Here is an 18,373-nt window from a genome sequence, read left to right as displayed (position 1 = left end):
TATAATACGGTATTTGTCTTTCTGTTTCTGACTTACTTTACTTAATATGATAATCTCTGGGTCCATCCATGTTGCTGCAAATGGCATTATTTTATTCTTTTTTATGGCTGAGTATATTCATTGAATATAAATATATACCACATCCGTATCTATTCATCTGTCGACAGACATTTAGGTTGCTTCTGTGTCTTGGTTATTGTACATAGAGCTGCTCATAGCATAGGGGTGCATGTATCTTTTTGAATTATAGTTTTGTCTGGGCTGTTTTATTTTATTGAAGTATAGTTGATGTGCAATATTATGTAAGTTACAGATGTACAGTACAGTGATTCACAGTTTTAAAGTTTATACTCCATTTATAGTTATTAGAATATTGGCTATATTTCCTGTGTTGTACAATATATTCTTGTAGCTTATTTTATACATAATAGTTTGTACCTTTTAGACCCCTACCCCTATATTGCCCCTAGTCGCTTCCCTCACCCCACTGGTAACCACTAGTTTGTTCTCTATATCTGTGTCTGTTTCTTTTTTGTTACATTTATGAGTTTGTTATATTTCTTAGATTCCACATATAAGTGTCATACAGTATTTGTCTTTCTCTGACTTATTTCACTTAGCTTAATGTCCTCCAAGTCCATCCATGTTGTTGCAAATGGCAACATTTCATTGTTTTTTATGGTTGAGTTCTACTGCCTTTTTAAAGGTACATCTCTGTGTGTTGATGTGTTTAAATATAAAATGGTACAATCACTAGGAGTTTTGCAAATTAAGGAGTCTTACAAGAAGTAAAGAACATTTAGTCCAGTGTGTCTTTAGAATGAATCCTTTTGTGCCATGTATGTAATCCCTTTGGAACATCAGCTTCAAACATTCTGTGCTTCAGCTTTTATTAGCTTTATCTTTTATCTTTTAAAATGTCTAAATATACCTTAGATTGCTATTTTTCCTACTTAAATCTGTGTTTTAAACCCTTAGCTTAAAACTTTGCTTCAGGATTTTTGTGATTTCAGTAATCTACCTGGATTGGGAGAATGTGGAAACTAGTCTTTTATAACTTAAAGCTAACAAAAAGTTTCTCTTTCTAAGATATTTTCAGTATTAGTTTATTCTGATGATGATTGTCCCTTTTCTGTTATCTTTCCATTTGTTTGTGTATCTGTTTTTAATTTCTTGCTGGTGTCTTAGTCTAATTCTGCACGTCCATCACAGTAACTTCTAGCCACATGTGCTATTTAATTTTAAATTAATTAAAATTTTAAAAAAATCTAGTTCCTTGATGACACTGGCCACATTTTATGTATTCAGTAGCCACATGTGTCTAGTGGCTATCATATTGAGCAGCACAGCTATAGAGTACTTCCATAATCACAGAAAGGTATACTGAGTAGTGCCAGTCTAATCCAGTCATTTTATTGATAAGGAAACTGAGGTCTATTAGTTAGGTAATTCAAGTGTTGTTACTTATCAACTAGTTATTGGCAGAGCTGGATCTGGAACTCATGTTGTCTAGTTTCCAGTTCTGTGTTCTTTCCACACTGCCACCCCCAAGTATTTTTGATTTTATTTTAAAAGAATACTGAATAATTCAGGGCTATAGAAAAGTGTGAAATTTGTTATGATTTAGGGCCTGGAATTAGTAGTTCTTTAATTTTAGTGCTCTCATTGAACATATAAAATGGGTTTCATTTTGCTTCATCTAGAGATTGTTCAGGACATGTATGCTTTATAACGCAAGGAAAACCTGTTTTATTCAGGGATATGTTTTTGCTTCAGTTTCCTCATTCATAAAAACATTTATTGAGCATTGAGCTGGAGATTGTGAGATAGAACTATGCATCATCACCTTCTCATAGTTTTTGATCTTTTGTGAGGACATGCATACATGTATCTCTATTTACAAGGTGAGACGTCTTAAGGGCTGCAGTTGAGATACAGTGTTTTAATTTTAAGAATGTTAGGAATGGTGAAGGCTGTTATTGTTGAATGTCTGGAAAAGGGTTTGGGGGATATTGGCACTTGAGCTGGCCATTTTGAGGGCCAGGTGGAGTTCAGAGAAAGGCATTGCAGATAGTGGAAAGGATGAGAAAATTCAGGTTTGTGTTCTGAGAGAAGTCTGGATGGGATGACTCTTAAGGGGGGTTAGGCTACAAAGGTAAGCAGTCAGGGGATAACTTGTAGAAAGGTCTTTTATGCTGTGTCGAAGAATATGGACATTAAGTGGAAAGAGAAACCGTTAAGAGTTTTTAAGCAGAGGAGAAACATGATGATATTTGAATTTTAGAGTTTGAAGTAGATAATTTGCATGACAGCCTTCAGAAGGGGAATAGAGGTGCAGGTAGATGAGCCTTGAGGTCATTGCAATAATCCAGGCATTAAGTAGTAAAGGTGGGAATGGGAATAGGGAGATAGGTAAACAATGCTTGTAACATATGTCATAACTGCTTAGAAAATTGGGATGGGAGAGAAGCAGTGACATTATCAGGCTCCTGGCCAAGACAGCCAGAAGAGTGGAGTTGTCCATAGAATGAGGGTGGAGGAGGGAGGCGTGCCAGAGATAGGCGTGTCACGGGGCTGTTCCACAAGCAGTTAGAAGTGAGTGGAATTAAAGACACTGATGGTCCATGGGGGTAAATGAGATGAGAGAGACACTAGAGGTAGGTTGATGTGGTTAATTGCCATCATTCCTGTTGGGGAAGATTTTTGTGTACCAGGATACGTCATGGTTGCTGATCTGCTAATGGATTGGCTTCTTGATTCAAGAACCTGCTTCTAGTCCAATCAGCTGTGGTTGAGGGTGGAAAGATAACAGTCATGTCTGTTTCTTTAGTTTGGATTTCAGGGATGAGCTCCTTTCTCCCTTTGGTCCTGTTCTTCCACTTACGATACCTGGTTTTCGTTGTTGTTGTTCTTTGTTTGTTTTTTTAACCTAATATTTCCCTTCTCCATCTCACGTCTTACCTACCTCTTCCACAGAGCTTCACTGGAGCAACTTCACCTCATATTGATTTTTCCCTTCTTTGAGGTTCTAGATCACGTAAAGAGCTTAGCTTATGTTCTGTATTTCTGGGTATTTCTTGCAGGTGTATTTTTTCTGGGGTTAAATTCCTTCTGATATTCTATGTTCCTGTGACAGTTTGCATATTGCTGGTTATATAGATATCATTCAATAAATAACCACTCTCAGTAGCATATTAGAATCAGTTATCAATATATTTTAGCACAAATACCACTGTAAGTTTCCATATGTCAAAATGATTAACTTGTACCATTTTTGTTCCACACATCTAAGCAACATAGGCTATATTTAAGGGTACTCTGATGTTCACGAGGATAAGATTTGATCTAAAATTGATATTTAGAAGAGAGTATATGGATTATAACTTTCCATCTTTAATTAAGATGGATTTAGGCATAAATTAGTTTTCAGCAAGAAAAGAGATTTAGTATAAAATAAGTACAGTGAATAGATATTTTGATCCAAGTCAAATATATAAATAAGGAAAATATAAATTTTGTCTTAGGTTGTTGTAACAAAGTACCATAGATTGGTAGCTTATAATCAACAGAAGCTTATTTCTCACATTTCTGGAGACTGGAAGTCTGAAATCAGGTTGCCAGCATGCTTGGGTCCTTGGTGAGGGCCTTCTTCCCAGGTTGCAATAGGCTGGCTTCTTGCTGTGACCCCACAGGGTGAAAAGAGAGTGAGAGAGCCTCTGGGGTCACTTTTATAAAGTCCCTGGGCTTCCCTGGTGGCGCAGTGGTTGAGAGTCCGCCTGCCGATGCAGGGGACACGGGTTCGTGCCCTGGTACGGGAAGATCCCACATGCCGCGGAGCGGCTGGGCCCGTGAGCCATGGCCGCTGAGCCTGCACGTCCGGCCAGGCCCGTGAGCCATGGCCGCTGAGCGCCTGCGCGTATGGAACCTGTGCTCCACAATGGGAGAGGCCACAACAGTGAGAGGCCCGCGTACCGCAAAAAAAAAAAAAAAAAAGATCATATAAAGTCCCTAATCCCATTCATGACCTAATTACCGCCCAAAGGCTCACCTCCTAATACCATTACATTTCGGATTAAGATTTCGACATAAGAATTTCAGTGGGACACAGACGTTCAGTCCATAACAAAATTATATAAACCCAGGATATATATTGTTTCTCCTGAGTGGTTAATATGGACTATATAGTTAGCTGTCCTTAAATTAAGGCGTTCTTAATGTATATGAAATATATATCAAAAACTGTATATGTAAGCAGTTTGAAGACTTTAAAGCACTAAATCTAACATACTATTTGTGTGTTGGCTATAATTTCAAGCTATGGAATCTTGTATGTGAACTGAATTTATCTTGTGTATGCACTGTGCCTGGTTCACTGTAGGCAGTAAGCTTAAGTGAGAATGAGTATAGGAATGAGAGAACACTTAGTGGAATACATGTGTGTCGCCCTTGTTAGTTTGAGGCTTAATTTCTTGCATCTTTCAGGTTGATGTTGCATTTGCTAATTAAGTTTGAATTAAATATCTATGAATTACAAGTACCTTATTCTTATTCCTTACAAATGATGCCCATAACGTTAGTTTGTCTGAACACTGAGGGCAAAAAGTTTACTGAAAGTTCTTGTCTGTGGATGATTCTGTTAAAGCCATTAAGATCTACTTTTTATGAATATTGGGTATAATTCATTGCTGGTAAATGTTTCAGTAAACTTGGAGTGGATGATCATTTCCATAACTCTTGACTGTAGATATTCCTGGTAGAGCAAAAAATTAATATGCTTGCTGTTACAGCTGTTGTTCAGCACTGTTTTGGAAGTTCTCATAAATAGAATAGAATAAAAAAGGAAAGGAGGAGACCTATTTAGATAGGGGAAGGACAGCTCTCATTCGCATATTAGGATGTTAGGTTGGCCATAAATACCATGAGAGTGGCAGTCTTACTCTCTTTTGTTCACCTTTGCATCCCAGGCGATTAAATAGTGCCTGGCATAGAGTTGAAATTCAGTAAATAGTTACTGAAGGGATGAATAATGACGATTTTACGCTTTGTAGGATTTTCTAGCTAGGCTAGTAACTAAAAAGCTGCCAGAGTTAACAAGAGTTCAGTAAGACTACAGTAGAACTGATAGACTGTGTCTAGCTTTTGCCTTGGGATGAACTCTCCAGCCCATGGTCCCTGTGTAACACAATACGATTCCTGTAAATATCAGTTTGGGGGGTTAAATCTTTATTCACTTAGGTGGTGAAAACTCTTTTGCTTGTTTTTAATCTGTTGTATTCCTTTTTCTCTTTGCAGTTCTAATTGTGGAGTGGTAAACATATACAATCAAGATTCTTGTCTCCAAGAAGCAAACCCAAAGCCAATAAAAGCTATAATGAACTTGGTTACAGGTGTTACTTCTCTGACCTTCAATCCTACTACAGAAATCTTGGCAATTGCTTCAGAAAAAATGAAAGAAGCAGTCAGATTGGTAATATTTCTTTACCCTTTCCTTTTAGCATTGATAATTTTAAAATTTAAAGTTGAAAACATGGAAAGATAATAGGAAAGTGTTGGATTATTTTAAAAAGAGTAGCCTCTTTTGATGTAGAAATTCCTTATACTGTAGCTTTTGGGTATTATTATAGAAATGACTAACAGTAGCCACCAAATTTGTATTATGTCAGTTCTTTTGGGAAAGCTGTGCTGTCCATTCCTAGCATTTCTTAAGTGGTAGTCTTCATTTTCAGAGGTTTCTTTCGGCATACACATGAAGGAATATGTTTAAAGCAAACACTTCATTCCTCTATAGTTTTTTTTTTAAATTAATTCATTCATTTAGTTTTGGCTGCATTGGGTCTTCGTTGCTGTGCACGGTCTTTCTCTAGTTGTGGTGCGCAGGCTTCTCATTGAGGTGGCGTCTCGTTGTAGAGCACGGACTCTAGGTGCGCAGGCTTCAGTAGTTATGGTACACAGGCTCAGTAGTTGTGGCTTGTGAGCTCTAGAGCTCAGCCTCAGACGTTGTGGCACACGGGCTTAATTGCCCCACGGCATGTGGGACCTTCCTGGGCCAGGGATCGAATCTGTGTCCCCTGCATTGGCAGGCGGATTCTTAACCACTGTGCCACCGGGGAAATCCCTAGTTTTCTTTCTTCATCTACTTTTTTAAGGCCTGGTGTCATAATGGAGTAGAGGCAGTTCTTAATTTTTGAAAATAAATTGTGTACAAAGAGTGCAATTTAGATAGCTGGATAGTTACTTGTGAAGATAGCTCTGTGCCAGGGATCCCCAGGACTTCCCCCAGGTTTGGTGAATAGTATAGTAAATAAAAGGACTCACAGGACTCAGAATATGGTCATACTCATGGCTAAGAATAATTACAGAGAAAGGATACAAAGCAAAATCAGCAAAAGGAAAAGGTGCATGGGGTGAAACCTGGAAGAAACAGGCACAGACTTCCAAGAGTCCTCTCCTAGTGCAAGTCACATAGGACACATTTAATACAAGTCCTCTCTCAGTGCAGGTCACATAGGACACGTTTAATACAAGTCCTCTCCCAGTGCAGGTCACATAGGACACGTTTAACACAAGTCCTCTCCCAGTGCAAGTCACATAGGACGCATTTAATACAAGTCCTCTCCCAGTGCAAGTTACATGGGACACATTTAATTCCTCCAACAGCAAATTGTGACAACATGTGTTAAGTGTTTTCTGCCAGAGAAGCTCATTAGAGACTCAGTGCCCAAGGTTTTTATTGGGGGTTGATCATGTAGGTACCCTCTGCCTAGGAGGTACCCAAAGTAAAGGCTCCCAGAAGTAAAGGCAAGTGTTCAGCATAAACCACATGAGACAAATCATTTAGGCATAGTGAGCTGTCCTTATCATTTAGGGAAAGTTTCCCATGTGTGTAGGGACCTGTATGCCAGTCAAGTTCCCAGACGCCATCTAAGAGCCACTTGCAAGCGGGCCTTTCTAAGGATAGCAGCCTCAGGCCAGTGTTGACTCTTTTCTGCCCAACCTCAGAGTTCAGCTTAAATGTCACTCCATCTGTGTGAAGTTTCCTACCCTTCAGGCAGAACCAATTTCTTCATTCATTCAACAGTTACTTGCTGTGGGCCAGGTATGCAGATGGCATAGAACTTTGAATGGCAGCATTACACTGTGCTATTGTTATGTGTATACCATAAGCACTTTACAGAGATTCTTATTTTTATCTTGCTTACTCAGCAAATAAACCGTACACACTTCATCAGCTTTAATAGTGTATAGTTTACAAAGATTTATAAAGAATTGTACAAAAATATTTTGAGCCAAATAACAGTCCTCAGAGGATTGGCTCACCCCAAGTCAGCAGCTAGTAAAGGGCAGTGAACTGTGATGCTAGATTCCATATTCTTCCTAACATTTTAATGGTTTTCTGACTAAACTCCTCAGAGCCCTAGAATGTGTATAGGACTTCAGATGGTAAGTAGGGCAAGTAGGAGGCTAAGCTCCTCCCTGTATTATATAGAGCAGCTTCAGTATTACTTGTGGTATGTATTGGCATTCTGCATAAGATTTTCTTTGAGGGAAGAAAGAGTTCTGCTGGAAAAAGTGTTTGGAAAATATAGCATTGTGTTTTATTGCCTCTTGAATGAATCATTTGATAAATGAGGGGATCCTAATTCAAGTCAGCTTTAAAATCTCCGCTCCTGTAATGGTAGTGGTGGACTAGTACATATTAACCTTTTATCATTTTAATGGTAGTAAGTTGTTTTAGAAAACCATGGGATCAATCTCTTTTGACATAATGTATTCTGCAAGATGCCTAGTAGTTAGTTCTGCCTAGTTTGCTTCAGTGATCATGGCAGCATTTGTGGTTTTTTATTGTGGCAAAATCACACAAGGAATTCATTAGTAACAGCCAACTCCCTTTTTTTTTTTTTAACTCCCATTTTTTAAATGGTAGTCAACCATAATATCTAATGGAAAGAAGCCAGGCATAGCTTCAGAATGCCTCAGTGAAACAGTGGTAGTGTCATTAAATGCAATCTCTTATAATGATCCAAAGAGTTCTGTTACTCCAGCACAAAGCAGTGAATATGAATCTAAGCCATTGCACCAGTCAGAGACTCAGAAGTTAAATTGTTATTACATCTACAATCTTGGATGTTGTAGAAGTTGTGGAACTCCTTATCCATTAAATTAAGGATGAGAGACCTTTTATTTGTTGAATTTTGGTATCTGGACCCTTAAATGTAATACAGAAATTACGTTGGAGATAAAGGGAACTTTCTGAATTAAAGAAGTTGGTTTTTTTTGGTGGTACGCGTGCCTCTCACTGTTGTGGCTCTCCTGTTGCGGAGCATAGGCTCCGGACGCGCAGGCTCAGCGGCTATGGCTCACGGGCCCAGCCGCCCCGCGGGATGTGGGATCTTCCCGGACCGGGGCACGAACCCGTGTCCCTTGCATCAGCAGGCGGACTCTCAACCACTGCGCCACCAGGGAAGCCCAGAAGTTGGGTTTTTATAGGACTTTTTCTTATTAGTTCAATTACAGCTTTTAATACGGGGGTCATAAAGAGAGGTTAGAGCACAGCTGAGTTCTAACCAGGTGGGGGTCATTGGTCTGAGGGAAGATGTACTAAAAACACTGGGGAATAGTTACAGTTGAGTCTTTTAGGAGGGCATAAACATGTTTTTTGCCCCTGATATCCAAGTCAGTAGGGGAGATAAAATTTAAAATTAAATTGTCCAGGGCTTCCCTGGTGGCGCCGTGGTTGAGAGTCCACCTGCCGATGCAGGGGACGCAGGTTCGTGCCCCGGTCCGGGAAGATCCCACATGCCGCGGAGCGGCTGGGCCCGTGAGCCATAGCCGCTGAGCCTGCGCGTCCGGAGCCTGTGCTCCACAACAGGAGAGGCCACAACAGTGAGAGGCCCGCGTACTGCAAAAAAAAAAAAAATTAAATTGCCCATAAGTTGGTATTTATCCTCCATCAGGAAGAACACATCAGCTTGTCGTGTGAAACCATGGCAGCTGTGTACAGTTGTGTAGGTTATTTGTTGCACAAGGCACCACATCTAAAGAGACTCCATTTACATCATAAACTTTGTGTTTGTATTTACTGTAGTATTTCTGATAATTTTGGTAACAGAATTGTTCTGTTTATTTAGCTAGAAAAATACACAGCTACCTTCTGGTAAAAATGAACTTTAAAAAATTGCTTTGTGTCTTGTGCCCCAACTTTTGTGAACTTCTTAGCTTTAATGGGTCAAGACCACTTCTAGTGCCTTTGCATTGATGCCAGGCTGTGCAGGCAGAGCCTGCTTCCCAGAGAAGTTGAAAATAATCGAAAATGGCTTGGAGATTCACTGTAAATTTTACTTTCTTGACAAAAAATGGTCAATAGGCATTTATTGGGGGAGTAGGGCCTAGTGACTGACTGAAACCAGTGTAATAGACAGGTGTATCTAACAGTGGGTTTTACCTGGTACTTGTCTATGAAAATCACCTTGATTGGGTGGTTTAAAGTCTCATCTAAAAGTGAAGGATGATAGACTACCATGATTAATAGCTGAATGATAATTCTGTATGTGAGTATTAAGGTGGTGTATTTCTTGGAAGAGCTAGAGAATGTGTGAAAATGAGAGTTTGTTAAAATCCTAGTCTGCTTAAGGTAACGGCTTCCGTGCTTGGGTTTTATTTATCCACAAATTGGACGGGGACTTGTCTTGCCTAGCTTGGATTTGGGCCTGTTTTCCCCCAAGTAGACTTTCCTGGAGAAAGAGACCTGGCCTTGGGGTGAGCTTTTGGCTCTTTCTCAATCAGAACACAGTTTCACTTGATGAACTAGGTTTTCATGGTTTAGCCCTCCTCAAGGAGAGATTGCAAAAGGCAAAGAATATACCACAAAATTGACAGATAAAAGTGAAAAAAGGGGAGTTAGATGATATTGGAAGATTTGATATGACTTTGTCTTGGATTCCAACTCTTCATAATGTTTGAAGTATCTGTTCCTTGTGATTAAATTTTAGTATCCTTTACTGTGGTTATTAAGTTAGAGCATTAATGGGCTCTACTGTTGACTTTTCACTTTATTCATTCACTTATTCGTTTGACCCTCCCAGGCCCCATGCTAGATGCTGCATTTTAATGCAGCATCAAGAAAGCACTTTCTTCTCTTCCTTCCCTTCCTTCTTAGTTAATAGCACATTGAGAATCAAATTTTAATTTTGGAACACTTTGCCTTATTAAGAGAACTGTACTTGATGTGTGCTACAATCAAAATGAACTTTTTGTTCCAGCAAAATGACAGAATGAAGACTAAAATTTAAGAAAGATGAGCTCCCAGTTGTTGTAGTTTAAAGCTTTTTATTATTTCCTGCAGGTCCACCTTCCTTCCTGTACAGTATTTTCAAACTTCCCAGTTGTTAAAAAGAAGAATATTTCTCTTGTTTATACTATGGATTTTTCTCCCAGAAGTGGTTATTTTGCTTTGGGGAATGAAAAGGGCAAGGCCCTGATGTATAGGTAGGTATTATTTATGTTTAGAAGTCAGAAAGAAGTCTCAGCTTCTTTTGAAAATGTGAAGATAAAGTTGTTACATTCTCAAGTCTATAATTATATATAATTTATTAGATCTGTAGTTTATTAATTATAATTAAGAATTATTAACTGATAAATTATAGAGTGTTTATAGTCGACTCCCATCGTCATATCTAAAAAAAAATGTGCATTTTTCTACCATAAGATTTTTCTAGCAGAAAATTTACTTGGGGAATTTTTGGAGGAAAGGGGGAAGCTATATTTTGAAAATGTCAGATTGAGGAAAAGTTGCCACCTTAATAATACTGCCACTTTCATGGTGCCTTATGTTTAGATTAGCCTTTGTTGACCTGACAATGCTCTATTTATTCCACTAGATGTAAGTGATTTTTTTTAAGAGGTATTTCTTTTCCTGCAGCTGTAAGCTGTAAATAAGGATGTTAACTACAAGGATACCAAAAGGCTGTGCTCTGTCCAGGTTCTTTTCTGTGCTCAACCTACTTGGCTATAAAGCAAGAACAAATAAAATGTAATTACATTGTTGCTAGAAGATACAGGTGACAAGGTAGCTCTGGGGGAGAACCTGTGACTTAAAAATAATAGCCACCTTTCGTTGCTCCCATGTGTTGGCAGTGAATGTTGCATAGAACCCTGTGTTTATGTTTGTATGCTTCAGGGAAGGCCTGCTTTCAAAGAAACTGAAATCTGGGGTGAAGAAGAGGAGGAATACAAATTGGTTTTGAAGAGAGAACAGAGCAAACAATAATATGGCTTATAGTTTTACTTACTTTGAAAGGAAAATGGTTGGGTGGTACCGGGAAAATTGATAATTCCATCATTCTCATTTCACGTCATTTTTGGAGTGGTTCTTTCAGTTTGGATTTTATAAAAGGATGCAGATTCTTACTGAACTTAGGAATTCTCTTCCAAAGCTTTGGTTTATTATAACTGATTTGTTTCTTTTCTTAAGCCCCAAAGCTCATTAGAGTTTTCACCAGAGCATTGGTCTCTAGTGAGACTGTTTCTAGCGTGTGGATTGGACTGACAGTATTTCTGTTGGATGTGGCTGATCAGGTATTTCATAGACCGTGATGTAATGCTTTGGAGCAAGCTGATGGCTTTTATCTAAAATCTGAGGTATTAGCATTAGGATACTTCAGAATGGCAGCTTGAGGAGTCACCTAGCTGCCTAGTGAGAGTGATTGTGATTACATTTCCGCACCAAAGTCTTCCTAAGTGTCATTCTGCGATCTAATTGACAGTATCCTGGGTAATCACAAAATTGTTTTGATGATTTTGTCTTTTACTTTTTCAGGTTGCATCATTACTCAGACTTTTAAAGAGATTATTTGAAGTAAGAAAATCTTTCACTTTTTTTTTCATCCTACAAAGTTTTAAGGTTACACCCATTGCTGTCAGTTGGCAGAGGGACCATATTAACTGATTTTTGTTTCTTTGCCTCTGGGTTGCGCTGTCTTCAGTTAAGGGAGTGGGATGGATGTAGATCAGGAAGAGCCTAGTTGGACTTGAACCTTCCTTGGGAATTTTTTATCCCAAATCACAACAGTCTGGCTCTGTTCTTCTGAGGGCAGATCTTTAATATTGTGTCCATAATGGTCATCAAAATTATAATTACTGAATATTTAATCCACAAAGGAGAAGAGACTTAACTGAGAGAGACAAGTATCTCCAGATATAATTATAGCTTCCGTAAGCTCAAACCCTTTTATTTCGTATGTTTCTTGAGGGATTATAAGTGGCTTGCCTTGTGGCTAGTTAATGGTTGGTCATTAGTTTTGCTGCCGTATATAGTAGATATATTTGGCATATGCATATATGTACACATATACGCCATATATGTATTTCTTTTTCTTCCAGTTTCATTGAGATATAATTGGCATACAGCACTGTATAAGTTTCAGGTGTACAGCATAATGATTTGACTCACATACGTCATGAAATGATTACCACAATAAGTTTAGTGAACATCCGTATAGATAAAAATTAAAGAAATAGAGAAAAACTTTTTTCTGTGTGGTGAGAAGTCCTAGGGTTTACTCTCTCAACCACTTTCCTGTATAACACACTGCAGTGTTCGTTATATTTATCATGTTGTACATCCCATCCTTAGTACTTATTTATCTTATAACTGGACGTTTGTACCTTTTGACTTCCAGGTACAAGATTTGTGCCTTCCTCCAATTGCTGCTTGGTATTTAAAACAGTAGGACATGCTTCTCTTCCTATGGCTTGATTTTTCACCTGAGATATGGTGGTGGTTCTGAGGTGGAGCTGCGACCAGCTGTTCATCACAGTTGACTAATTTGGTCTTCTCTGAGATTCATAAATGTTGAGGAGAGACTCTGGGAGTGCATGTAGACTTAATTAGGGGAAAGAATTTTTGAAGGTGGTGGAATTTTGAGCAAACCGTTAGCCAGGAGGGGAAAGCAGTCCAGCTGCCTTGCCTCCCAAAACAGCACTGCCAGTGCATGTTGTTTGTTGGTGACCAGTGACTATAAATCAAGTATATAATTTCTTCTGTTCTTTCCTCAGATCCAGTTGAGCCACAAGAGAAACCCATCCTGATAAATCTTCTCAGAAACTTTCCAGAATGAGTGATAATATAAGGATAATGATATATTGAGCCAGCTGTGCTTATTTAAGTTACCAGAAATGTTTTAATAAACCCATAGTAACTTTTGTTTGAAACTAAGTGTATGTGGTTCTTCCCTCTCCACCTACACACACGCTAATTTGGGTGCATTTCTTTTAAGACCCAGCATGAGAGATTGGAAACACCTGTCTGTAGCCAAAAATAATACAGGTAGTTAGTCTCCTGTTTCACAGTTAACCCTGATGAGTATTTCCCCCTTTCCCAGCATAGATCTCTCTGTGTTTCTGGGTATCAGCTAACAGAGGTTCTGATGAGCTGGAGGTCAGTCCACATTTATGAGAACCATGGGATCTAATGGTATAAATTTTGAACCTTCAGGTTTTCCTAGAAAGGTAGTTGTGGAAGCGAAAAGACTTTTCTGGGCTTAGTACTTCAAATGATTGTCACTGTTACTTTGTGGGGAAGGGGGCATATGAACACCTGGTATGCTTGTCCTACTAATTACTAGCCACTCCCCTTCCTGGAAATGTACATGACGCCAACTTAAAAGTTTAGTTGAGGTTCCAAGTTTGTCAGTTGATTGCATAATTCTTTAATCATACTATAACCTTGCTTAAGTCCCTATGTTTCTTAGGAAAAACTGACATTATATTATGTATTTCACCCCACCTCCTTTCTAAAATGTGGAAAAGAAATGGCAGGTTAGAAAAGGAAGTTACTCCAATGACAAAAAATGGTTCTGGCTCTGCCCAGAGAAGTAATAGATCCCACTTAAATGTACAGACAAACAGGCCAGTGCTGAGTATCTTCAGTGTCTTCAGGGTCCTTCCAGGTCTACGGGTGATGACCTCGAGCAGCCCACTGGATTGTGTTAACGTATCCCAGCATCTTTCTAAAAGAACATTTTCTATTAAGATGAGCTATTGCTGTACAATTGTGGAGACCCTATGTGGCCTCCTTTTTCAGCGTCTTCTGTCGTAAATAAACTAAGGCTAAAAATTTCAGAGTCCTAGATCCAGTAGGCTTATTAATATTTCTCTTTTGAGTTGCTAGAGGGCAGCATTAGATTATGTGAGTAATTGAAGCTTTTGTAGCTTTTTGTCATCACCTTATCTTAAGCTTCAGCTCAATCATTGTTTCAGAAATGGACGCTAAGCGTTATATGTGCTTATTTTGCATGTGGTTTTCAGAGTGAAAGACTTATAGGAATTTATCGTTCTAGAAAAAAATAATGGAAGCAGAGTTTAAATTTATTTTATTTTATTTATTTTTGGCTGCATTGGGTCTTCGTTGCTGTGCGCAGTCTTTCTCTAGTTGTGGCAAGTGGGGGCTACTCTTCCTTGCGGTGGCTTGTCTTGTTGCAGAGCACGGGCTTCACTAGTTGTGGTTTGCGGGCTCTAGAGCGCAGACTCAGTAGTTGTGGCGCAGAGGCTTAGTTGCCCCGCAGCATGTGGGATCTTCCCGGACCAGGGCTTGAACCTGTGTCTCCTGCTTTGGCAGGCGGATTCTCAACCACTGCGTCACCAGGGAAGCCCCCAGAGTTTAAATTTTAATTCTACTTTGTTAACATCTCTAGGTCATATTTATACTCTACTAGGGGGAGAATAAAGAATACCCAGTTCTAATTTTTTTTACTCCCTTGATGGGGATTAGAGGATTTGAGTCAAGCTCAAATCCTTCTTCTTGTAACCAGTGCCAAGCGAACTCTTCAGGGAGGTAAGAGCCACAGTCATGAACTTATTTACCCACTTCTCTATTGGCAGTTGCTAAGGTAGCATGAATGTGGCTTATATGTGTTTTGGGGGGGACTGTCAAGCTGTGAGGTGATACTTTGTCATCTAGAGCCACATGGGGTTTATTTGGAGTAATGCATTGACCTTTAGTGTATTCAACTCATCTCTCGCCCAATCCCTGCTAATATTCAATGAACTGAAGAATTATTAGCCTCTTGAAAAATTTCTCCATTTGTGAGAAGTCTCTTGCTGTACTAGCTGTTAAGTGTGGTGTGTTCCTGGTGAGGGTGTGTAACCCTTTCTAAGCCTGTGCAGAATGAAGTGACCAGCTGCAGGGTTTGTGACCAGCATTTTTGCACTTCACCTTGGGGATGGGATGTAAGCAAGCAAATGCCTATGAAATGAAGTGCTTGCTCACACCTGTAATCAGCTCTCAAGCCACTCGGGAGTCCACTTAAATGCATCTCCAGATTCCTCACACAAGAAGCAAAAAGCATGGGCTATTCTGTTACTCTAATCTGGAGGAAATGGAGACTGGGGCAAGAGGTGTGGGGAGAAGGAAGAATGGAGTATAAACAGCATTTTGCAGCCCCTGGCACCATACTTGTGCTCACATCAGCATATATGTAGATCTCATGACATTTTCATTGTTCTTCTGTAAGGAAAGTAGTATTTTCTATAAACATGGGAGTAAATTGAGGTTCAGAGAGGTTGAACATTCCAGTCTAAAACCATCACCCTTACGGAGATCAGTGGTCCTCAAAGGGTAGTGTGTCCATACTCTTAATAGTATGAAATACAGCCCATTAAGTTGTGGGTAGGAAATGCTAGAACTTCTATGCCATGCAAAAAGTATCTTTGTTACATAACATATTACTATAGATCATTTAGGTAATTTGTAAACAAATAGGTTTGATTGAATTGAAGGTATATACTCAAGGATTTTCTATGAAAGGGCCACTGATTCAGATGCCCCACACACTGCCATACCAAACTCGACATATCCAAAACTGAACACACTTCCACACCCTTCCTTTCACTGTTTCCCAGACCTGTTTTTTTATTCCCTATAATGTTAACAGCTGCTGCATTAACTGCGTCACTTAAGCTAGGTACCTAAGACTGACTTTAAACCTGAGGTTTTTCCGCTACTCCATCCCCCCACCACAAAGACTAGTTTCTCTCAAAATGTCTTATTTTTTTTATCCTACTGCCACTTCACCGACTCTGATCAGCTCTCACCTGTTAATACCCTAACTTCACACTTTCAGTTGGATCTCTATATTGCAGCCAGAGATTTTTAAAAAACGTTTATTATGGAAAACTTCAAATGTATACAAAAGAAGAGAGATTAGTATAATACACCCTCTTCTATGCATCACCCAGCTTCAACAATGATCAGCTCCTGGGAATTTTTATCTATATCCCCACCCACAAACTGGTTATTTTGAAGCAAAGCCAAGATGTATCATTTCATCTCTAAATATTTAAGTATGTATAGAGATGTGTTTTAAAAATACAAATCTCAACATGCTACTCTTGCTTAAAATCCTTCAACAGCTCATCTCTCCCAAACTGTTTAGTTTCCCCATCTATGGAAAGGGCATAAAAGCTGACTTGCTTTGTAGGACTAGTTATTAGATTCAGAACAGCACCTGGTCCAGAACATGTTCTCAGTGAATGTTAGCTGCCATCATTAGAATCATGACCACAGTCAGGTTCAAGCTGACATTCCAGCTCCTATGCTCGTAGAAGGACCCTTTATTTCAGCCTCTTTCCATCTCTCTAGCTCTCACCACTCCAGAAATCTTGAGCTACTTGAGATTTCCCTGAATAAACTTAGCTGTTTTTCTCCCACATGCCTTTGTTCTTGCTGATGCTTCCTCCTTGCCTTTACTATTTCTGCCTTTCAAACTCTGCACATCTAACAAGACTGAGATGGACTTCGATTATAGTACCTATACCCTTTGTTGCATTTTTTTTTAATACAGTCTTTCAACAGAAGATTGGAAGTGGCCTTCCAAAACACACAGTAAAGAGGGAAAATAGAAGTGAATCAGAGCCTGGGAAAATGAATAAGACAAGGGAAATTAGAAGCCAGATATGTAGGCCATGTGTGGTTACTAAAGTTGAACTGTATTTTTTTTTTCAATTTTTGACCTAAGCAATACTCATATATTTTTTGGGAAAAATATATTTCAAGAAAAAGTGAAAGTCCTCTCTCCCTTCCTATCCAACGGAACCTCTATTAACAGTTTGATGTATATTTTGCTAGTAGTTTTTTTTTGGGGGGGGGGTATTGAGTCAATTATATGTTCAGATGCAAGAAAACCTGACAAATAGTGGCTTAAATCATAAGGACATTTAACGTTGATGAAGTCTAGAGGTGGCAGGCTGGCTTCAGAATCCATTCGGTGGCTCAGCAATGCCGTATCTTTGGTCAGTGTGTCTGGGGTTCTCTTTGCCTATTACTCATGGCTGCAAAATGGCTGCTGTACCTGAAGTCTCACATCCTCACACAACCCAAGAGCATTCCAAGCTGGAAGGAAGGGAACAGGGAGAAAATAGTCTCTTCCCTGGCAGGGCTTTTCTTTTTCTTTTTTCCAGTTTTATTGAGAAGTAATTGACATACGTCACTCTATATGTTTAAAGCATACAGCCATGATGGTTTAACTTACATATATTGTGAAATGATCACCACGATAGGTTCAGCTAACATTCATCTCATGTAGTACAATAAAAAAAGAAAGAAGAAAAGAATAAAGGAAAAAAAATTTTGTGATGAGAACTCTTGGGATTTACTCTTTTTTATAAAACACAACATGATTATATTTTAATATACAACCAAAATACAAATCACCATAGTAAGTTGATGGCAATAAAGTATGGTATTTCATTTGCATTGCATGACAAATAGTTACCATCCTCAGTCATAAATGAGTTCTTAGAAACCAGTAACAAAGACATTGAGGTACCAAGGGAAATGAAAAATGAAATAACACAAGTGACTAGTAAGGATTAAGCATATATGAAGATGACTGAGCTGAACAATAAGAAGAAAAGCAATTTCTTTGTAATATCATATTACCAAAGATTAAAAATCTTAACATTTGTACAGCCTTAGGAAACAGACCCACATAAACAAGGGACAAGATTGATGAGGTCCCATCTATATATAGTAGGGGGGAATCTAGTTTGGACTCAAACTATAGATTTTGGATATCCTTAGTCCTAGCATTTCCAATTCATTGGAATTATTTCAACAGATTAGTTGGATAAATTTACAGTTTATATAAAAACCATGTTTGCTGCATAGAAAATTTGTAGCTAGTATATAGATCCCCCCGAATGACTTGCATATTAATTTGTTTATCAATACACCCAAAGGGATTTGCACAAAATTCCATTAATAGTAGATAACATAGATGGAGGTGGCAGAGGGACTTACTCTTAACATCTTTCCTATATGCCACACACAGCAGTGTTCGCTATAGTCATCATGTTGTACGTTATGTACAGTACACCC

General features: G+C 38.8%; 1 protein-coding gene across 8 annotated transcripts in view; it reads left to right on the top strand.

The window, feature by feature from the left end:
* UTP18 (UTP18 small subunit processome component) overlaps positions 1–13,209 on the top strand; it is a 39,581-nt gene extending 26,372 nt beyond the window's left edge. The window contains exons 11-15 of one of the 8 annotated variants that reach the window (XR_010937215.1): positions 5,293–5,467; positions 10,343–10,485; positions 11,816–11,854; positions 12,678–12,724; positions 13,054–13,209. Coding sequence is in view for 7 of the 8 variants with exons in the window: in XM_067714426.1 (XP_067570527.1) it covers positions 5,293–5,467; positions 10,343–10,485; positions 11,816–11,840 (343 nt within the window). In the remaining variant the exon portion in view is untranslated. Of the gene's footprint in view, positions 1–5,292; positions 5,468–10,342; positions 10,486–11,815 lie in introns of all 8 variants that reach the window. The other 7 variants (XM_067714429.1, XM_067714426.1, XM_067714425.1 and 4 more) reach the window with 7 other exon arrangements.
* The last annotated feature ends 5,164 nt before the right edge of the window (positions 13,210–18,373 follow it).

The sequence above is a fragment of the Pseudorca crassidens genome, chromosome 19, assembly GCF_039906515.1.
Source record: "Pseudorca crassidens isolate mPseCra1 chromosome 19, mPseCra1.hap1, whole genome shotgun sequence".
In the NCBI taxonomy this organism is placed as follows: domain Eukaryota; kingdom Metazoa; phylum Chordata; class Mammalia; order Artiodactyla; family Delphinidae; genus Pseudorca; species Pseudorca crassidens.
This window is presented reverse-complemented; position numbering and strand designations above follow the sequence as displayed.